Source organism: Vicia villosa, linkage group LG7 (assembly GCF_029867415.1).
Source record: "Vicia villosa cultivar HV-30 ecotype Madison, WI linkage group LG7, Vvil1.0, whole genome shotgun sequence".
In the NCBI taxonomy this organism is placed as follows: domain Eukaryota; kingdom Viridiplantae; phylum Streptophyta; class Magnoliopsida; order Fabales; family Fabaceae; genus Vicia; species Vicia villosa.
In genome coordinates, this window is record NC_081186.1 from 95,029,083 (window position 1) to 95,050,328 (window position 21,246).

General features: G+C 32.7%; 1 protein-coding gene and 1 pseudogene across 1 annotated transcript; one reads left to right on the forward strand and one right to left on the reverse strand.

The window, feature by feature from the left end:
- Positions 1 to 1,080: 1,080 nt before the first annotated feature.
- Positions 1,081 to 2,340, forward strand: LOC131619751 (uncharacterized; annotated as a pseudogene).
- A 1,756-nt stretch (positions 2,341 to 4,096) lies between these two features.
- LOC131615953 (protein argonaute 4-like) lies at positions 4,097 to 11,627 on the reverse strand. Its single transcript, XM_058887151.1, has 23 exons — positions 11,470 to 11,627; positions 10,374 to 10,601; positions 10,075 to 10,280; positions 9,767 to 9,991; positions 9,544 to 9,680; positions 9,361 to 9,458; positions 9,175 to 9,272; positions 8,875 to 9,034; positions 8,422 to 8,538; positions 8,235 to 8,342; positions 7,331 to 7,393; positions 7,139 to 7,252; positions 6,898 to 7,063; positions 6,637 to 6,749; positions 6,412 to 6,549; positions 6,152 to 6,285; positions 5,915 to 5,980; positions 5,688 to 5,751; positions 5,491 to 5,602; positions 5,323 to 5,396; positions 4,760 to 4,854; positions 4,637 to 4,668; positions 4,097 to 4,551 (listed from the first exon to the last, which is right to left on the reverse strand). The coding sequence occupies exons 2-23, from the start codon at positions 10,596 to 10,598 to the stop codon at positions 4,385 to 4,387; spliced, it is 2,712 nt and encodes a 903-aa protein (XP_058743134.1). The 5' UTR covers positions 10,599 to 10,601; positions 11,470 to 11,627; the 3' UTR covers positions 4,097 to 4,384.
- Positions 11,628 to 21,246: the final 9,619 nt, after the last annotated feature.

The window sequence follows — 21,246 nt, forward strand, 5'->3', positions numbered from 1 at the left end:
GATCTATTATTAAAAACATCTCATCTGTATAATTAGTGGTTTAATTTTAAATTCATTCCCATAACTTAAGTTAGACCACCTCCAGCGGTGGTTTTTCATATGGGTTTGCCAGCATGGCATACATTTGAAGATAACTTTTTCTGTACATCATAACTCCACCTGGCCATCGCTTTAAAAACATACAACGGTTCTTTTAAATTTTTTTGATTTTAATATTAAAAGTAGCCGTTGTTAACGGCTAGTTACTTTTTTATTTTTTAGTTATTTTTTTGTTATAAATATAGTTTTGTGAAAAAAATTAACCAACACAAATTTTACCAACACTTTTATTTTCTCTTCAATTTCAAATTTCTCTCTCACAATTTCATCATTTTAATTAAAGTTTTCATTTTTTTACTTCAAATTACAATTGTTTAGGTCAAATGGATCCTAATCATTTTCATTATCAACAAGTTATGTTCAATTTCATGCAAAATTAGCAAAATCCTAATTCTCAAAATTATCAAATTCCACCGATGCCACCATTTTCTACTCAAGTTCCACCATTTTCTACTCAAGTTGGTACTGAAAAAGAAGAAAGGGTTGTTGTTAAAAAAAAATCTCGAGAGCAATTTACAAGGGATGAGGATATGATACTTATCCAATCATGGCTCAATGTTTCAAAGGATCCAATTATGAGAGTGGATCAAAAGGCTGAGAGTTTTTGGGTAAGAGTCGCTGCCAATTATAACCAGTATCGTGGGCAATCGCGGGAAAAGTTAAAGGGACAATTAAAATGTCGATGGCATCGAATATATGGCTTGGTTCAAAAATTTGTTGGGTGTTACAAACAAGCTGTTAATGGAAAGAAAAGTGGGACACCGGAGAACGATATCATGGCCGCTGCAAATGCATTTTTTGCTCAGGATCAAGGTACAACATTCAACCTTGAGTACGCATGGAGATTGTTAAAAGATGAACCTAAATAGATGGGAGAATCGATTGAAAGTTCTTCAAAAATAACAAAGACTTTATGCTAGTGAGGCATCATCGGAGAACCCAAATACACCTTCAAGTTATGAGTTTAACTCTTCATCACCAATGGAGCGTCCAATGGGACAAAAAGCAGCAAAAAGGAAGGGTAAGGCAAAGGAAATTCCAAATGCAACGCAAGATGCAAGGAATAAAAGAGCAGTGTCAATGGAAAGACTAGCGCAAAGTAAGGAGGACGAGATAGAATTAAAGGTAGTGCAACTAATGATGAAAGACACTTTTACTATGAGCGATAGTCAACGAGATATTCATGAAAAATATTGTAAGAAGATGAAAAAAATATGGAATGTAGTTAGTATCTACACCTATGTAACATGGTCATTAGTACCACTTTAATTTATCAACACCTATGTAACATGGTCATTAGTACCACTTTAATTTATCAACACCTATGTAACATGGTCATTAGTACCACTTTAAATTATAATAAATATTATGTTATTCAAACTAGCCGTTATTCAAACTAGTCGTTATTCAAACTATTATATATACTACCATTTATATCATTATTTTCTCATTCTCATCTTATTCTTTTCTCATTATTTACTAAAATGGATTCAGACGATTCAGATAATTCGATCAAGAATTTTGGGAGTTGGTTGAAGAAGAATTTATGGACGACAGTGATGAAGAACAAGAGCTTCAGAATGAACTTCAATCTGGAAGTTCCTCTAGGCCAAAGAAAAGAACAACGATAGATCGATGTCGTGAAGAAGGGCATAATCGATTGTTCAATGACTACTTCTCGGAAAATCCATTATACACAGATGTTCAATTCCAAAGAAGGTTCAGATTGCATAGGCATGTATTTCTTCGAATTATAGATGCCCTTGGAAGTCATGATGAATATTTCCAAATGAGGGGCGATGCAACTGGTAAAATGGGTCTTTCACCATTGCAGAAATGTACATCTGCTATTCGTATGTTGGCGTATGGGTCTGTTGCTGACATTGTAGACGAGTATGTTCGAATCAGTGAAAGCACTTCAATTGAGTGCTTACAAAGATTCGTTCAGGGCGTGAATGTTGTATTTGGGGCTGAGTATGACTTCAATTGAGTGCTTACAAAGATTCGTTCAGGGCGTGAATGTTGTATTTGGGGCTGAGTATTTGAGAAAGCCTAACAACACTGATGTTGAACATCTACTACAAATGGGAGTCACGTGGCTTTCTAGGTATGTTAGGTTCCATTGATTGTATGCATTGGGAATAGAAAAATTGTCCTGTTGCATGGAAAGGACAGTTTTGTCGAGGTGATCATGGTAAGCCCGCAATCATGCTTGAAGCAGTGGCATCACAAGACTTATAGATTTGGCATGCTTTTTTTGGTATTGCAGGTTCAAACAATCACATTAATGTGCTAAACCAATCTAACGTGTTTAACGATATTTTGGAAGGACATGCTCCCAATGTGCAATATACAATCTATGGGATACCATATAATATGGGGTATTATTTAGCAGATGATATATATCCTGAGTGGACTACATTTGTCAAGACCATTTCAATGCCACGGGGAGAAAAGAAAAAGTTATTTGCTCAACATCAAGAATCAGCTAGAAAAGATGTGGAGCGTGCATTTGGAGTGCTTCAATCTTGATTTGCAATTATACGTGGCCCAGCACGTGCCTGGCACTTGGACACCCTCAAGCATACCATATATGCATGCATCATATTGTACAACATGATTGTTGAAGACGAACGACATACATATGGAGGTAATTTTGATTACTGTTATGATAATGTGGATGACAACAACTCAACAACCGAAACATTTAGCGGTCCGCATCTAAATCTTGCAACAAGACTACAAAGAAGAGCAAGTATTCGAGAAAAACAAGTTCATCGTCAACTTCAAAGAAATTTAGTCGAGTATATTTGAGAACGTTTTGGACATGTAGATGATGAAGTTTAAGTTTAATTTATTATGTGATGATATTTATTTTTATTGTTTTTAATTATATGTCATGTATTTGAGATTAATATTAATTATCATTTTAAATTAAAAGTTTAATTTGAATTTTATTTATTTTATATCAATTTTAATTTAAATAATTAAAATTATTATTTTAATTGCTATAAAATTTAATATGAATAAAATATTAATAAATAAAGTAAAATTGTGGGACCCAATATGGGTTCTTCAGAGTTGCAGCGAAAAATTAGTTGAGTTGTTTCAAGCTGACGTGGCTTAATAGATCCCACAAAGAACCCAAAAGTAGGTTCACAGCAAAAAATTAGTTGAGTTGTTTCAAGCTGACGTGGCTTAATAGATCCCACAAAGAACCCAAAAGTAGGTTCACGGTTGGAGATGCTCTTAAGGCTATTATAATCCTAACAAATGAATAAATTTGACTACAATTTCATAATTTTTGAAACATTTAAAACATCCTTAATATTTAGATTCACAAACTTACAATTTCAATAACAAATTTACCATTTTAGAATAACAATTCATATGTCTGGTATAAAACCGTAAAATCTCCAAAGAGTATAAAAAGACAATTTTCCCTTTATTAATTGTTTTATAGAGTTGAATTAGGCTTAATATGAAAATTTATTATGCTAGAAACATTGTAAAACCCAATATAAAAATTTAATGTGGTAGAAACCACTTTTTTAGTATACAAAGAGTAGGATGCACTATATTACCAACTTGCGGGATATTAAAAAGGATTAAAAAGGACTCACATCACAAAGACCATTTAAGAAGAAAATGTGTTGATAAATTCATAATAGAAATTTGTCTATCTTGCTTTGAAACAACATCACCTAAGAAATTCAAAAGGCCACTAAGAAGTCATTTGCATCATCAAAATTCAAATTACTTGTACTCAACTATGTCACAATTAAGTTTAAACTCATTCAGCCAGAAGAGTACTAACTTCCCACCGTCTATTCTAAAAAAAAAAGAGTTCAAAACATTTCTATAATGTTTTCTCTAAAAAAACAAGATTAGAGAACAATAACATTACTTGGTGTTATAGTTCTTGAGCATATAATATTTTGTTAGTAAGTAATCAAAATAAATTAAAACCCGAAGAATAGCGCAGAAGAAAACCGAATAGCAAAACATACTAATATTCACATTCTTAACTGGATAATAAGAACCCAACACAAGTGAAGGCTGGTGTCAACAAGTGTTTGCAAGATTTTTGTTCAGCAAAGCTTAATATTCACATTCATTCAAAATAGCTGATAAAAAACGTGACACAAGAGTGAAGGCATGTGTCAGTAAAAAGTCGAACACCGAACCTTTCCACTAAGGTTTCCAAAAGGCATCAACAAAGTTTAGGAGTAGAAGAAAATAAGTCTTGTGGAAGAACTAGTTTGGATCATAACTTTTGATTAAATCAAACAAAAAACATGGAATTGCAGACCCTCTCTTGTAACTTAGGAAGCTGTGGGACAGGAGAACCGTTTATTCCACCAGGGACAGATGCTGTTTCAGATCTATCCTCAAACTTCATGAACTGTCCAACTTGGGAAGCTGCCAAGTGAGCATAGCAGATTGGAGCAACTGCATACAACATTTTACTAATCAGACCCTACTATTCAAATATAAAATATGATGAACAAATAAATAAAACTAGGATAGAACTTACCAACAGATATGGCAGTGGTGCTCCTCTGATAACTGTAGTCATAAAACAAACAATATATCATAAGATAAATTTCATAGCTTATCACAAAGTCAAACATAAAACAGATATATGTAGTTCACTTACACATAGGACAGAGAGTGCACAAGTTCTTGTAGATCATCGGCAGAAAAACCAATCTCGTCCAGCAAAACATGATAATGTGTGGGCCTACTGGTCCCCTGAGAACAGATATTGAATACAAAATATTAATCCAGGACATTTAATTCACCCAAACTACCATGACACAATACAATAGTCAGCAAAGAGTAAATTTAAAGTCTCCTACGTGACATATCATAAAAAATAATGTAAACCGGGCCAAAAAAGAATCAGAATAAAGAGCGTGCATAACTTGAAAAGAAACACTACAGTGTGGGTGAACCAGAGATGAAAAAGATCTAAGCATCATATAGAGACAGTCAAGAAGTGAGATTCATGCAGTTTCAAGCTCAACATAGATGAACAAGGTCTAAGCATCATATAGAAACACTACAGTGTGGGTGAACCAGAGATGAAAAAGATCTAAGCATCATATAGAGACAGTCAATAACGTAAGTCACAGGCCGAGAAACACAACAGTATTGGTGACAATCATGCAACTTCAAACTCAAAATAGATGAACAGTCAAAAAAATTGGAGATACTCACAATCATTCCTGCATGAGCACACATATAGAAATCATAATTCCGGGGATGACAAATTTTGTTGTCAACAACAGTCCCTGGAAAACCAGAAAGAGGTTGTCAACTATACAGGAAACAAATGCTTTATATAAAATAATGGAACCATATCTCATTTCAGAACAAGCAGCTTACCAGCAGGCACATTGTCTGGAGCTCCAGGTTGGAAGAATTTGGTGTGGTGGTTTTTCTGGGCAACAATAACAGTAAACTTGGGGTTCCATTTATCATCAAGATATTTACAGGCCTAAAATTTAAAAGTTAAGGATTAGTCAAATAAAATACAACAGAAGGGCCAGAAATTTAAGCATATCTTTGATTAATAGAAGAACCTCAATGATATTTCCAAGTTCAATGTTCAAGACTTGGTTGAACTGAGACTCACTGACACCATCCCTACATTAATCAACAAGAATTCCAGTTCAGTAGAACACAACAGAAGGGTTGCAAAACAAAACATAACAAATTATCTTCTCATGAAAACAGAAAAGTACCACAAAAATAACTATAACAAAAGTTGAAGAGAATTAATGGTACTAAGTTGGGAAAGAAATTTAACCTGAAAATGATAATATTGTCGGGTTTTCTTCCCCCAGAACTATTATAGAAATCAATCAGGAGTTCCCTGCACATCATCAAACCAATTATCAATAAACACAGCCATCATCTGAAGAATGGTTGAACAATATTACTATGATGCAGAATTCCCAAGAGGAATATATTACTGTATGTAGTGATGGATCTATTGGAAATGCAAAAAAATCTAGGGAAAACATAAAATCAAAAATATGTAAACCTTATAATTCCTTCATCATCCTTAGTATCAGGCACTGGCTTGAACAAATTGTCAATCATTTCAACCTTGGAACCCTGAGTTCGGACACATGCCCTATATTTAGATATTAGGGGCCATTGTCTCGAGCTCACGACCTACATATTTAGGCATTGAAGCAGGAAAACCAAAAATAAATAGATGTCTGTAAAATTTAAACCAAAAATATGGAGGAATGAAGAATATTATAAAGAGTTGAGACTAAAAAAATAAACTTGTATTACCGCAGCAATAGACGGAATGTCAGATTGACCAGGTGAACCATGAGAAACATCCATGCCCAAAATAAGAGTAGGAGCTTTAGATATAATTGGGATGGATGGAGAATGTTCAACACCCAACAGAGAATTCATCCCACCAAGCTACAAAGGAATAAACACATTCAATGGTTGGATGAAAGAACATGGCCAATGACAAGTTTCAAAAGAAATCAGTGCGAATATAAATACCTTAGCATTGATCTTCAGTAAAACATTGGTCAGGTACTGGTCGTTTACCCTAGAGGGTGCTATGCACTGGGTAACAATTCCAAACTCAGCCAGATTCTTCTTCTTCCATGGACCTTCACACATCAGGATTATTTTCGTTAAGGACATTCAACAATTGCATTAAAAAAATAAGTTAAGAAGGACTTTTAACAATTATTTTAAATTAATAAATATTGAAACAATATACTTTAAATTAATAAATATTGAAACAATATAACCAACCATAAAGTTCAGAGTTCTTCCTATCAGGAAGCAGGCAGAGGAGAAATTTAGGAGCATCAGGAAGTTTGGACTGAACGATCTCAAACATTTTCTCAACACGTGCAAGAGGTGGTGATCGCCTTAAATGACCTTGCTCTTCAAACACATCGAAAGGAGGTTCAACTTGCTGCCAATAACAAACAAGAAACAATTGAGTTCCTCTTTTTAAGAAAATCAGTAAATAAGTTGCAAGAGAACTTACAATTCCTTTCATTCCTCCACATTTAATCAGATCTCTCACAAGTCCTCGCACATCGCAACGAGCAGAAAAGTTTACTACAGCCCACTTCGTTATTTTGACTGGTTGCACAATTTTCTGAGATCATTATGGAATCATTAGGGAGAAATTTTGGGAAAATATCAAAATAATAAAGCTGAGATTTTAATAGAATACCTTGTTATTGAAGTTCCATCTCCCGTTTCTGGGATTGAAATCTTCACCATTTCCAAACTTCAGCTGAAAAAAAAAATATAAAACAATTTTTTTACGACTGTACATAGATAAAGTAAATAGATTAAGATGATAACAAGTCAGGTGTCATCAGTAATACTCCCTTCATCCCATAAGTGACCCAGACAACCATTTCACACAGAATAAGAAAAATGTATAAAAGTAAGATAGAGAATAGAGTATTTACTATAGTACCCTTATCTTGTATTGGAAATAATGAAATTTTTATTAATTAGAAGGTAGGTTTGAAAAAAGTGTATTGAAAATTGAAATGAGTCATTCATTGTGGGACGGAGGGAGTTGCAAGTCATCTCTCAATTAAGTAAATGTATATTCATTATTCTAAAAGTAAAACATTGGTTTCCTTCAAACACAAGTACAACAATATACCAAGATAAACAAGATGCATTTAGCTTGTAGATGTTCACTAATAATATTAATCCTGACAAATAAAGCTATACAAGCAACACTTATTCAACACACTAATAATGCTGATTTTCATGTGAATCGCAACAAGAGTGTTTTGTAAGGACAAACATAAAATCCCTAAAATAACACTAAAAATTGAAAAGTAAGCTATTTTTTACAGTTATTAAAATAAGCAACCTTCAATCAAGAGTTGCAATGTTGAACGAATACTATTAAACAGACAACAATTTCTTCTAAAGAGAGTAGTTAGCATATGTTAATTTTAAAATCAGACAGGATCTACGGGTAGAAATGTAAAATCTATAAATTATGTTAGCTTCATAAAAATGGATTTAATTGTAATTCTTCAAGAAGCAGCAAATAAAAGGAAAATATAAAAATACACATCTTCTCAATATCAAAGATTAAAGATAGATACCCTTGGTGCCTGCAAAACTCTCCCATCCACTTGTGTGAACCCAGAAGTTATAGAGATTCCACAGTTTCTTAGCATAGGTTCAGAACCGTAGTTACTGGTTCTCAGTGCCTGTAAATCAGCAAGTAACACAGTTAGGTGACATCTACGTGACAACCAATGGCCCAACATATATAGCAATGGGACTTACATCAGACAAAACCTTCATCCGTTCTTGAGGCTTCTGCCTAGATTTCTCAACAAGAGATGACCGTTGGAGAGTGGATAGGGCTTTTGTGTACCGTTGAAGGGAAACCAAATCGCAAAGCTAAATAAAAGAAATATAGTAGAGTCAACAAATAGTGAGGAAAAATCTTAAATCATTTGAATTTCAAAAGGAAAAAAGTGAAACAAGAGTTTTAAATTTATTGATTATATTCCACTAGAAACATAAGTTTGTAAAATCAGTGTATAATTATTGAGAAATAAGAATGATCTATGAATAAGTTTTCATTACTGTAATTTAAAGATCTATGAAGTGAACAATCAGAATAGGTTCAGTCAGAATTATCTCTTGGTTACTATGTTAGCTACAGGGGAATTAGCAGAACCAAGTACTTCAACTATTAGGCTAGTACAAAATAATATAAAGCACCAAATATACCTCTATTGGGACATAAGTAGGTCGTTTGGGCTTCCCAACATTAATACACGGAAGGTCAGCAGAGTACTGCAGAGGAATATTCCGACGGTTTACAAAATAATCATAAACAGTGATCTCCTCGGTCTCATCTTCTCCGCCCCCTTTCTTTTTCAGAATGAACCTACAAAACACATGTTTATTATTAACAAACAACCCAGCAAATACCCAGGAACTTCAAGTAACATAACCAAACATTAAGAAAGTTAATTAAGATACCATCCAATCAAACGGAATTAATATATAGTGAGATAAAAAATTTACAGTTGTTCCCTGCAAGGCATCTCACTCAGCCCAGTAATCTTGTATTCCTGATTTGAAGGGCTGGTTTTGATCCTCAAATTTTTAAGAGTCCTTTTGGCCTACACAGCAAAATATAAAAAGGATTAGGTCTCGGTATAGTTGAAGAACAATTAAACAAACAAAGAAGCCTTCAGATCACTAGGTTACCTTAGCCCAGTCAAGATTGAAAGGATCCCTCGCATTTTGATTTGCTATCAAAAAGTCGACAACAGGCCCAGGACGGACAATCATAGTTGTGGACACATCTAAAGAAAATAGAATAAAATAAGGAATCAAAAAAAAAAGTTTTATGCAGATGAGAAGATAGACAACTAGGCATCAATAGCAAACCTATGTTTAGAGAAAGTCCACTTTGAGTTGTTCTAAAGCTGGAATGCAGCCCTCTGACCCCAAGTACACCACCTCCCACATCTGTGAAATTCTTAGCATCATTGTGGAAGAAATTTTGGCGAACAAGAAGACAACCTCTGCAACAGTATTTTAGAAAAACATTATTACTAGTGTAATTTAATAATAAATAGATGAAATATATTAAGATATAAAAACCACGCACTGTTTGGCAGCGTGTTGCCTCAGTATAATATCCAGCACCCGAATGGCTTCTTGATAATTTTCGGTCTCATTCCCCCTTAAAGCATTTGCAATAGCCTGCAGAGGAATTTTAGAGGCAAAGCTGATTTCAACTTTATACGTCTTGGAACGGAAGGACTTTCGAACCCTCTTCCTATCAGCATCATTAGGACTTCCATTCGCTTCAGGGCTCCGGTTACCATTATTCCTACACAAGAAAAAGTTAAATATCAGAAACATTAAAAACCACCAAAAACACAAGTTCAAAAACAAACATTCACACATTTCAACCTGTTAGATGTCACATCTTCAAGAACAACAGTAAACTCAAGCTTGTTCTGAGCTAGAGAGCCAATAGTGAACAAAGTTTTTTCACCATCGTATGCAAGGTCTTTCCCATTCAGATCAGAATTATAAGTTTCCTGAACTCGGTCCAGTATCTTCCTACCAGAACCCTTCCCCTCAACAGGACGTCCATCTTCATAAAAAAGAGCAACCTGCACAAATACAGTTTAAGTAAACACATAACAGAAGAGTAAAGGTAAAAACCATAGCGACAGATAAACTCAATCATGAAAAACAACACATACACTGTACTGGTAAAAATAACCATCAGTGTTGGCAACATCCACTTTAAAGTGATTAGTCAGCAAAGGCAGCTTATTGCCCTTTCTCCCCAGTCCGGGCCTAGCCATAGGAATCCTAATAGGACCCTTCTTCTTAACCACCTCCGGCTCTATCTTAACTGGTTCAACATCAGATGGAACAATTGGAGGTGGAGGAGGCAAACATTCATCGTTTTCTTGTGAACCCATGGCCTGAACAGATCACAGAACTATTAGCCAATTATGCATATTAATCATTAAACCGCTATACAAACAACTAAAAACACTAAATAATAAAACATGCAACTCAGCTAAAAACCTAAAAAACTAGCCGTGCAAAAAACAAAATATCAAAACCATAACATTAAATAATTTTAACGAACATACAATTACAAAATCTCAAAACCCTAACATCAAAGAAATACAAAATGTCAAAACCCTAACATCAAAGACATACAAAATTACAAAACCCTAACATCAAAAAATTTTCCATGCAAAATACAAATACATGCAAGTTGAGTAAAATACCTAAAAAAAGTTGCCAAAAACAAAGAACTGAAGAGAAAAACTACTGACAGAAATCAGGTTAAATACATACACAAACGAAAAATATTCATGAAAATTTCAGCATAAATCGAAGCTAGTGAAACCGAGAGAGTAAACTGTAAAACCAAGCCAAGTCTAAAGCAAAAGAGCTTCACATTGTTAAACAGCACTCAGTTTAACGGAACAAAATCAAACCGAGTAAACGTAAAACACCAAACCAAAAACAGAGCGATCGTACAAAATAACAAACACATGCAAAGTTCAGAAGAAAAAAAAGCTACAAAACTGCATCATCGTTACCACATTGCATAAAACCCTAACAAATCAACAACTACAAAACCGAAAACAGCGAAGAATCATCACACAGACAAAATATACCAAAAACGGAAAAGAAAAAAAATACATGAAAACAAACAACAGAGTAAGATCATAGCAACAGAGAACCATCAAAGCAACGAAAACAACGAGAGCAAAGAAAAATCGGAAGAAGAACTACGAGAAAAGGAGAAGGATGAAGCATTGCGAAAACCCTAACCTCGTTGAAACTGTGATTTCAGAGAGAAAAGAGAGAGTTTGTTGGTAGTGAGAGTGCGTGTGCGTAATAATCCTAATGCTTCACTCTCCACTATTTGGATTGTATTTAAAGCGAGTACTGAGAGTGTGAGTGAGCGAGTGATGTCACGCACTGCACCGGTTCGTTTCCTTGCGTCAAGTTTTAGCTTACGGTGGTCCCTCTACGGTTCGTTAGGTGCGGTTATTTGATATCGTTTGATTTTGTTTGTGATGGACGGACGTGATTTAATCAACGGTTGATGATATGATGATTGTGGAAGATGACACGCACGGATTTCGCGATGACGGTTTTGATTTCGTTCGAAAAAGTGATTCGTCTTATTGCGTAAAAATTTGTGGGGTCCAGTTGTGTAACAACTTTTTTATGATTGAAATTATAAATTTAATAAACAAAATTAAATAACAAATTCACCCTTTGTGATTTAAGTAGTATAAAGTATGGTTATTATATTATATTATATTACAATAAAAAATGACTTTTCATTGTATATTCCTGACAAATGTTTGTTAGTGGATAAGACACTTGGGTAAAAAGAGAATTTTCTTTTAAAATGGCAATATAATATTATGATATATAATTGGAAAATATGATTTAATGAAAATATAATATAAATAATTAACTTTATATATTCAATCAATCATAAATGTTAAAACAATAAAATCATTTGATTGTATTTTTAAAATTTTAAATAAAGCTCGTGTATTTATTTTTATATTGTTTAGGTAATTAAGTTTGATACAAACTTTTTTACAAAAATTAATATACCTTTCCGCTTTGTTTAAATTAGACATAAATGTTTTTCTCAATGTTGATCAAATTAAACACCTATAATATTTTTTTTTATATTAATCAAATTTTTTTTTTTTTGCTTTATACCACCGGTTTAGTCCGGTTCGGGGGCGAGTTCTGGCATCAAGTGGTTCCATCCCCCTCCCGATCGCAGTTGCGGAGGATCGAACCGTGGTTCTCCCTGCCAAGTCCAGCGCCAATCACCACTGGACCAACTAACGATTGGTTTTTATATTGATCAAATTAAACATATATAATATTTCTCGATATTGATCAAATTAAATACATATAATATTTTTTCAACATTGTCCAAATTAGACACAAATTATAATTGTAAAATATAATTTAATAAAAATAAATAAGTGTACATTGAGATATAAATAATTAAAGTTATATTATCAATCAATCACAAATTTTAAAACAATAAAATTATTTGACTATATTTTAAATTTTCTATAAAAAGTAATTTTTGAATGGTTGAATATAAAATACAATGTATCACAATTAATTTTTTTAATTAAAATATAATTATTTAATATAATATTATAAAAGGTATAAGACTATATATGCTCCAATGTCATTATAACACCTCTGAACTCAACAAATAAAGCATTTTTTTGTCCAATATAACATGAAAAATTATCCAAATGAACACTTTTATTGTCTTTAAAAATGTCACCACGCGCTACCATACTTGGAGTGTCTATATACGCCTCGTCAATATTAATCTCATTAGAATCCTTAGTATGCGAGTGACACAATCCTCCTTGGAAATTTGAGGTTTTGGAGGATGTTTTTGAACTAGGAAATTCTTAAGAATGATGAACTCGTGAATAGATGGACTAACCTTTTTAGTGTACAAGTTACCCGAGAGATAAGTTTGAGAGATGATCATAAAAGAAGAAGATTTCTATGAAATTATAGTGTTTTGAAACATCAAATGATTCTTAGTTGTCTAAATGTAATTCAACGTATGCATGATAGTGATGACAATTCTACCGAGTGTAGTAGTCTGGCATAAGTAATAAATTAAATTAGTTTCACAAGGATTGCAAATCATAACAAGGTAGCAATAGTGCAAATTAAATTAAATAACAAATGGGAGTTTCGATATTGATTTGGTACAAAATAATAACGAGAAACTTTAAGGAATAAAATTCAATAATTAAAGGAGATTACCCTTACTTATAATTGTAAATGAACGGTGTAATTACAACAACAATATATATAGGGCATATCATATGAGAGTGCCATAATTATATGAGAAGTCAATGAATGATTCTGAACCATTCGATTTTAAAATAAATTGTGGAGATTTTGGAATAAATGATGTAGGAGAGAGAAAAAAAGATTCATTCATAATCTCCACCATTTATTTTATAATCTAGTGGTTCAGATTCATTCTCACATTCTCATATAAATATGGCATTCTCATATGATATGCCCCCTCTCTCTCTCTTAAAAATAATCATACTATTTAAAATCAATATCTCATATTTCACTCAAATTTTAATAGACAAAAATTAATAGATAAATTCTGGTTTAAATACATATCACATAAATGCATATCTAAGCATTGATTTTAAATCGTATGGTTATTATTAAAAGTTGTAAGTTTTCACAATAACTAAAGTTCTCATTTGATGTGTCTTTTATTAAATTTATAAAGCTAATGTATAGTTATATTTTTGGCATATAATTTTTTATTATTAAAATTATATATTTTTAATTTAGGTCCATTTATTAAATTTTGAATCGGGTCTCCGGATTGATTGGGTCGTCCTTGACTAAATATGTAGCTGTTAGTAGTTGTTGTGCACAAGCCTTATGGATAAAGCAACAATTACTAGATTATATTTAAAACTTGGTTGCATTACGATTAAGTGTGATAGTACTAGTGCAATAAGCCTTACTAACAATCCAATACTCCATTCACGAACTAAACACACTGAGATCTGACACAATTTCTTAGAGTTCATGTTGAAGAAAAGGATATTGTTTTTAATATGTTGACACTAAAAGTCAGCTTCCTGACATTTTTACAAAACCAATGTCAGTAGAACCTTTTCACAAGATCGATAGAGATTTTAGAATCAGAGATTCCTCATGCTTTAAATAGAATGAGAATTCTGTTTAGTTTCATTTTCTATGTATATTCTATTTTCACTAACACTATTTTGTAGCAAATATTAGTTTTGTCGACTACATTGATATGTCCCTATAACTCTTATATATGATTTTATATCAATGTATGTGTTTGTTATGCATGTGTTCACTGGTTTGCTTATTACCTTATTTATTTTACCGGTTCATCTTTAGCACATGTTTTGATTGTTCTTCTTTGCATTTAAGTATCTTTAAATGTGTATTTCTAATTATGTGCATTTGAGCATTTGTATATTTGTTCATGCATTATTTAAGCTTCATTTACATAATAGTTTTGATCACTTAATTATGTGTTATTGAATGTTGGTGTCGCATGTTTATTTTCATTTTGTTGCATGTTGTGTGTCTATCTTTATGTTATGTATCTGATCTTTGTCGTTTTATATTCTTCTTAGCTTGTTGGCTCATATGTTCGTATATAATTATTTGTTTGTGGTTGGTTATCTAGTTTTTAGACTCATTTCGATCTATATCTTTTTGATGCTGTCAAATGAGGAGAAATTGTAATGCGAGTCTAAAACTACTTTATGCATTTTATGCTGTGTTGTTCTATGTGCATCATTTCAGAGGAAACACGAGCATTTTTTCTTTCTTTCTTTTTGCTCAAGTCGACTCAATTTCAAGTGAAAGTCTGTCAATAGGGGTGGGAATAGGCCAGGCCGGCCTACAGGGGCCTATGGCCTAGCCTATATAAGGCCGGACCAGGCCAGGCTTTTTTAACAAAAAGGTCAGGCTTAGGCTTTTTTAAAAGCCTATTTAATAAAATAGGCCAGACTTAGGCTATTAAAAAAGCTTATGAAGCCTTATAGGTCGGCCTATATTTTCATGTATATTAAAAATAGGCTGAATAAAGGTCTATATTTGCATGCATATTAGAAAAAAGACTACATAAGCAAGCCTATATTTGTGTGTGTGTATATATATATATATATATATATATATATATATATATATATATATATATATATAGGCTAAATAGACTGACCTATATATGCATATATAAGACGACTTATAAGGTTTCTTAAATAATATGGATTAATTGAAAACCATAATGAAAATAGGCTTTTATATAGGCTTTCAGGCTAGGCCAGACTTTTAAAAAGGTCAGGTCAGGCCAAAAAAGAGAGCCTATTATAGGCCACAGGCCAGGCTCAAGCCTATCAAGTTTACTGTAGGCCAGGCCTAGGCCTTATAAAGCCTAGCCTAGCCTAGCCTATTTCTACCCCTACCTGTCAAGAATAAAAAGGGGGAGAATGTAATTACATGTCCCGAACACATTCAGGGGGAGCACCCCTAAGACAATTGTTTTGTTGTTTGTATTGTCGCTTTCGTGTTTTCATTTTTTTTGTTTATTCAGTCTTCTTCATAATCGCACATCTCTGAATTAAGTTGAATCAATTCATTTTTAAACATACATAAATTAATTTTTATGTTTGAGATTTGATCTTGATGATTTGAGTCAATTGTCAGAGTTTGTGAAATAAGAACCATATGTGATATAAATTCAAAACACGTGGGGAAGTGGAATCTTAAACTATTTTAAAAAACTTGAAAGTTTGAGATTTCTTATGTGTAATTCGAATCACTCAGAATCCATGTCTCGAATCAAGCAAAACAATGGTGAAAATAAAATTTTTGGTGTTTGTAATTCGAATCATAGTTCACACCTGATTTAAACCATGCAACTATGTGACACGAATCACAGTTTGTGCATTACACGAGTCACTGACTTCCTGGCAGCCATTGACTTATCTGATTTAAATCAGGATTCACATATGATTTGAATCACGAACCTTTGTGTCTCGAATCATAGCTATAATCTGACTCGAGTTATAGGAAAATGTGTCACTTTTCTTCATGAGATATTGTTTCACTATACTTGCTCGTTTGACTCAAATTATGAAATGCTTTTGACTCGAATCTAACTAACTTTTTTCATCCATTTATATGCTTAATCTCAAGCACATATAAAATCTTTTTGTCATCCTTTTTCAAACACAACCTCTACAACTTACTAGGGCTGGACAAAAAAAATGAAACCAGCCCAAACCGACCAATCCATGCGGCTCGTTAGCTACCTGTTCGGATATGTCAGATTACCGGGCTGTCGGGTTGAAAAGAAAAGGGTTCACATGGGTTAAATCGGTCGATTTAGGTTTGGGTTTCTAGACCCAATGAAATCCTAAACCGACTGAAGTATGCATCTAATACATAAGTAAGTGTCCAGTCCAACCCAAATTTATCTAACCCACATATATAAGCTATACTGAAGAAAGAAACCCTACTTTTTTCCCATTTGTTGTGTTGTGCAGCCGTCTGAGAAACCCTACGAGATTTTTCACTTTCCTTTCGTTTCTAAGAAGATCTCTGGTAGGTTTCTCCTTACTAATCACACTTCTTAACTCCTTGTCATTTTAATTTTACTAATTTTTATGCTAATATATGTTTTTCTATGTTTCAGTCTTCTATTTTCTTTCTTCCAAGAAAATAAATGCATTCCAGGCCACAAAAGATATGGTAAGTGATTGTTCTTCATGGCTACTGCAGTTTTTATGATTTAGGTTTCATTTGTTTAAACTCGTGGTTAGTGTATCTATTAAACATTTAATACAAGGCTGAAAAACGTCCATTTCTCTATTTGATTTTATTCTTTTACTCAATATTATTTTTTGGTTTTATTTCATACATAGTGTTTGGAAGGATCTAAAACTTCATTCCTTCATTGGGTTTGGTCTTGCAGTTACAATACGCGACTGAAGGAAGTCTATTAGATATTCTCCAACAGGTAGATGAAGCTTATGTGCTTGTTTTTTCTTCAATATTGATTTAGGTCATTGTTTGAGTTCATTTTGTTTTTTAGGTTGATGAGTTTTCATTCTAAGAGTTTAAGGTGATCAATGTACACATGTTCATGTATTTTTATTGTTCTCACTCTTGCTGCAAGTCATGGTATAATTATAGAAAACTGGTAACATTTCAACTGAAGTATGGTGTTTTCACCTCTTTATGATTAAACTGTATTTACATTATATTGATTTTTATACAATATCAATCATTTTTACCGGTATTGAAATTATACCTATTGAAAACTATCATTGCAGAGTATGTGTCATACTCTTTGTTTTCACACTTGTAGATATCAAATTATTTTTAATTAGAGCCACATAAAACTTTTCCAAAACCTTTGTTTTTTGGGTGGATTATTAACTTGTTTGGATTATATACTTCATTTATTGGTTGCAACTAGCAACTAATGATATGCCACTTGATCTACAATTTTGGGTTATTTAAATATTGGATAAAATTGATATTGTTTTATGATTTGTTGGATTATTTGAATCTCAATTAAATAGTGTTGCATATAAATATTTTTATGCATTTGAAATTAGAAATTAGTAGCAACTTAATATGTCTACTTTCAATTTTATTTTTTTTATGTAGGAATGATCTTGTGATTGAATTATACTAGAATAAAAGATGAAGAATCTCCATGTTTATTGATTCATAAGATTGTCGGAGGAAGCAAACAACGTGGACACAAATATGGAAAGAATAAATGATGCAATATTTTATTATTTTTTTAATGTTTTAATTTAGTTTGGAATTAAAAACAATGAGAAAATGATGTGTTATACTATCAGAATTTTTTACATAAAATAAAGGACCCTGATAGAAAAAAAATTAATTGGACTAAATGAAGAAAAATAGTGGCCCATAATTTTTTGGCATTAAATTCTAAATAAAGCACATTTAGAACAAAAATTAAAATGAGTAAATTATGTTAAAACTGTTTAAACCGATTCGTGAAACCGTGAACTCGGGAACCGACATAATCGATTGAATAATTGGTCGAAATTGGGCCTGCATTTTGGACCCATGGTTTAGTCCAGATTGAGTTTTTGGGCCCGAATCCAACCATAACCGACTGATGTCCAACCCTACAACTTACACAACTTTTACATTGTATTCTTGCGTGAAACAAACACTCTATATTTTTGGAAGTACAAAAACTCTTGCAAACAGATTTATTTCTTATTAAACCTCTCGTTTGATTTCAAATATTGATAATAAGAGATTTGTAATCGAGGTAGACACATTCTTGAAACTAAACATTCTTGAAAATTTGGATGAGATTTTATGGTAGCTTGTAAGATTGAGGTCGTTGTCATTGATGGTGACAAATTCCAACTAAAAGAAAGAGGTTCTTGTCTACATATGTCCTTAGCAGTGACTGAGAGGAAGGATAAAGAAAAGGCAAAATTCTTCTCAAATCTTCAAACAGTTCATCGCTCAAGAAATCAGTGGGATCAAGGGGTGATTGCCACATACGAAGACTACGAGCAGTTTGATGAATCTAGAAGATTCAAGAAGTGTGAGTCAAGTAAATATTACACATAAGAGTATGACAATATTACACATCAAAATTCATATAGGAGATTTAGTTTCCTCAACATTATTATGGATTAGTGATTGTATAAATTTTTACAATATTTGTCAAAGTAAAAGGAACAGAGCATGTTCCAATGTAAAACCATTGAAGAGTGAAGTAGAAAAAGCGAAGAGGAACTATGAACCACTATATATCTCCGATGTACTCCCCTCTCTCTCTCTCTGTCTCCCTCTTTCACTCTCACATTTAATTTTCGTAGGATATTGCATGCTTAGGTTTTCAATTCTCAGCATAACTTATCGTTTATTCAATTGGTAGTGATTTATTATGTAAGGTCAGGTTTTGTTAGAATCGGTGTCGAATTGAGCTTTAATGGTGATTCAATTCTGGGAAACTAGTGGTGTTAGAATCTGATCGTAATTGAAATATCATATAGGAGACATCTTGTGTAATATACAATAGTTCAATGATTAGTTATTGAACAACCTGTGAGTTTTATGAATTTTGTATTTGTTAACGTGATCAAAATTCCAATAAAAGTATAATCTTCATATTTTATTTTAGAAAACCAGTCGAAGTTTTTTTAAATGGTCTATTCATATTCCCACTCAACATTTTTTTAATCTTGGTATATTTATGAAAGAATATGGTATTTTTATCCTCATAAGTTGACAATTTGATTTTTGCCTTTTCTTTCCAAAATGATCTCTCCAAATCAAAAGAAAAGTTAAGCTCTTTTTGTGCAATCTTCTCTTGAGTATGAGACATATCATTTTGGTCATCGATGTTTATCTTCTATTTAATGTTGATTAACTTGGGGTTCTAAAATTTTAACTTTGTCATGAACATTGACAAAGGTTGTTTTATTTTAGGCCTTTGAGTTAGCTTTTAAATGTTTTAGCTTTTTGTGTATAATGTACATGGGATAACCAAAAACTTTGGTTTCCCAAGATTTAGCAACAATGACTTTGCAATCTTTACAAAGGAACCATATATGCGTAAATTTGACTTGAGGGAAGAAAGCGGTCGTATAGATCTCAAAATTCAAAAGGATAAAGTTACGGTTTAAGCAATTTTTCATTAAAGACGAGCATAGATCAATTCAAGCTTGGTTGCAAATTGCCCTGTCAAATATTTTCTGTGTGTCTTGTCCCACTTCTACCATTGGACCATGTAAGATGTTGGCCACTAGTAGGAAGGTGTACAAAGTGATTATAGTTGGATTAGTAGAAGAAGTCTTCCATAAAGATTATGGTTGATCAAGAGGATCCTTTATACTCATGAGCATCCACAATGGCATTAAAATGTCCTATGAAACACCAAAGGATATCATGCTGATCAGGTTGAAAAGTGTGTGAAAGTCCCCTTATACGGGTTGATCAAGCTGATCATGTGCAATAATGACAGAACTCAAGGATTTTCTCATACTCAATCTTAACAAAGAATGCAACATTTCCACCATAATTCTGTAACTAAATTCCTCGACCATAATTCCACGAGAACTCACATATAATGGCCAAAAGTTTTGTCAAAAGGAGATTTATTTGATGCAAAATCAATGCATATTGGCATCCCAATACTACTAGAAATTTTGAAGATGGCTTTATGTCGTTAATATTCCTATAACGAGCCATGAATCATGATCTAAACCTGACCCAAGGTCTGTTTAAGGGTCAAAGGGACAAAACCCATTATTCAAGGGAAGAACTTGAAAATACATGAGTTTTAGTTCCAAGCATTGACATAGCAAACAAGATCAACATCTTCTAAGCAGGAGAAAGAAAATTCAAAAAAGCCATTCTCCAAAGAAGTAATGCCCTATTTGCTTATGGATTTCCAAAATTTAGATAGCTTATGGCACAAGCTAACTACAATTAATGGAGATGAGGCCTTCGACCAAACAACCCTTTTATGAAAGTTTTGTTTACAAGCTTCCATACCTAGTTTGTATTCATCTTATGAGATTGAAACAACGAGTTTATCTTCCTTCACACATAGAACCAAAAGTTGACTATGAGGAATATTACATATCTTAATAACAAATTTAGTGAAAGACTTGACTATAGGTGCATGACTCAAGGCCTTAGTAATGGATGTCGTCATAAGAGAATGAATCATTTACGAAAGCAAAGTTTGAACAATCCGTTAATACAAAATACGACATACGAACACAAAGGAGAAAGAGAAGAATAGTACATACACCAATTGATTTGAGCAACTCATATACTCCTAAATTCTAAAGGGCATATCTAAACTTCCACTATCCTCATTTTCATGTGAATGAGAATTTTATTTCTTGACTTTTTAGAAAACATAAAAAATGAAATAAATATTCTTACCTAACCAATAACCAAATTCCATTAACAATAAACAAAACAATAAACCAACCAAAA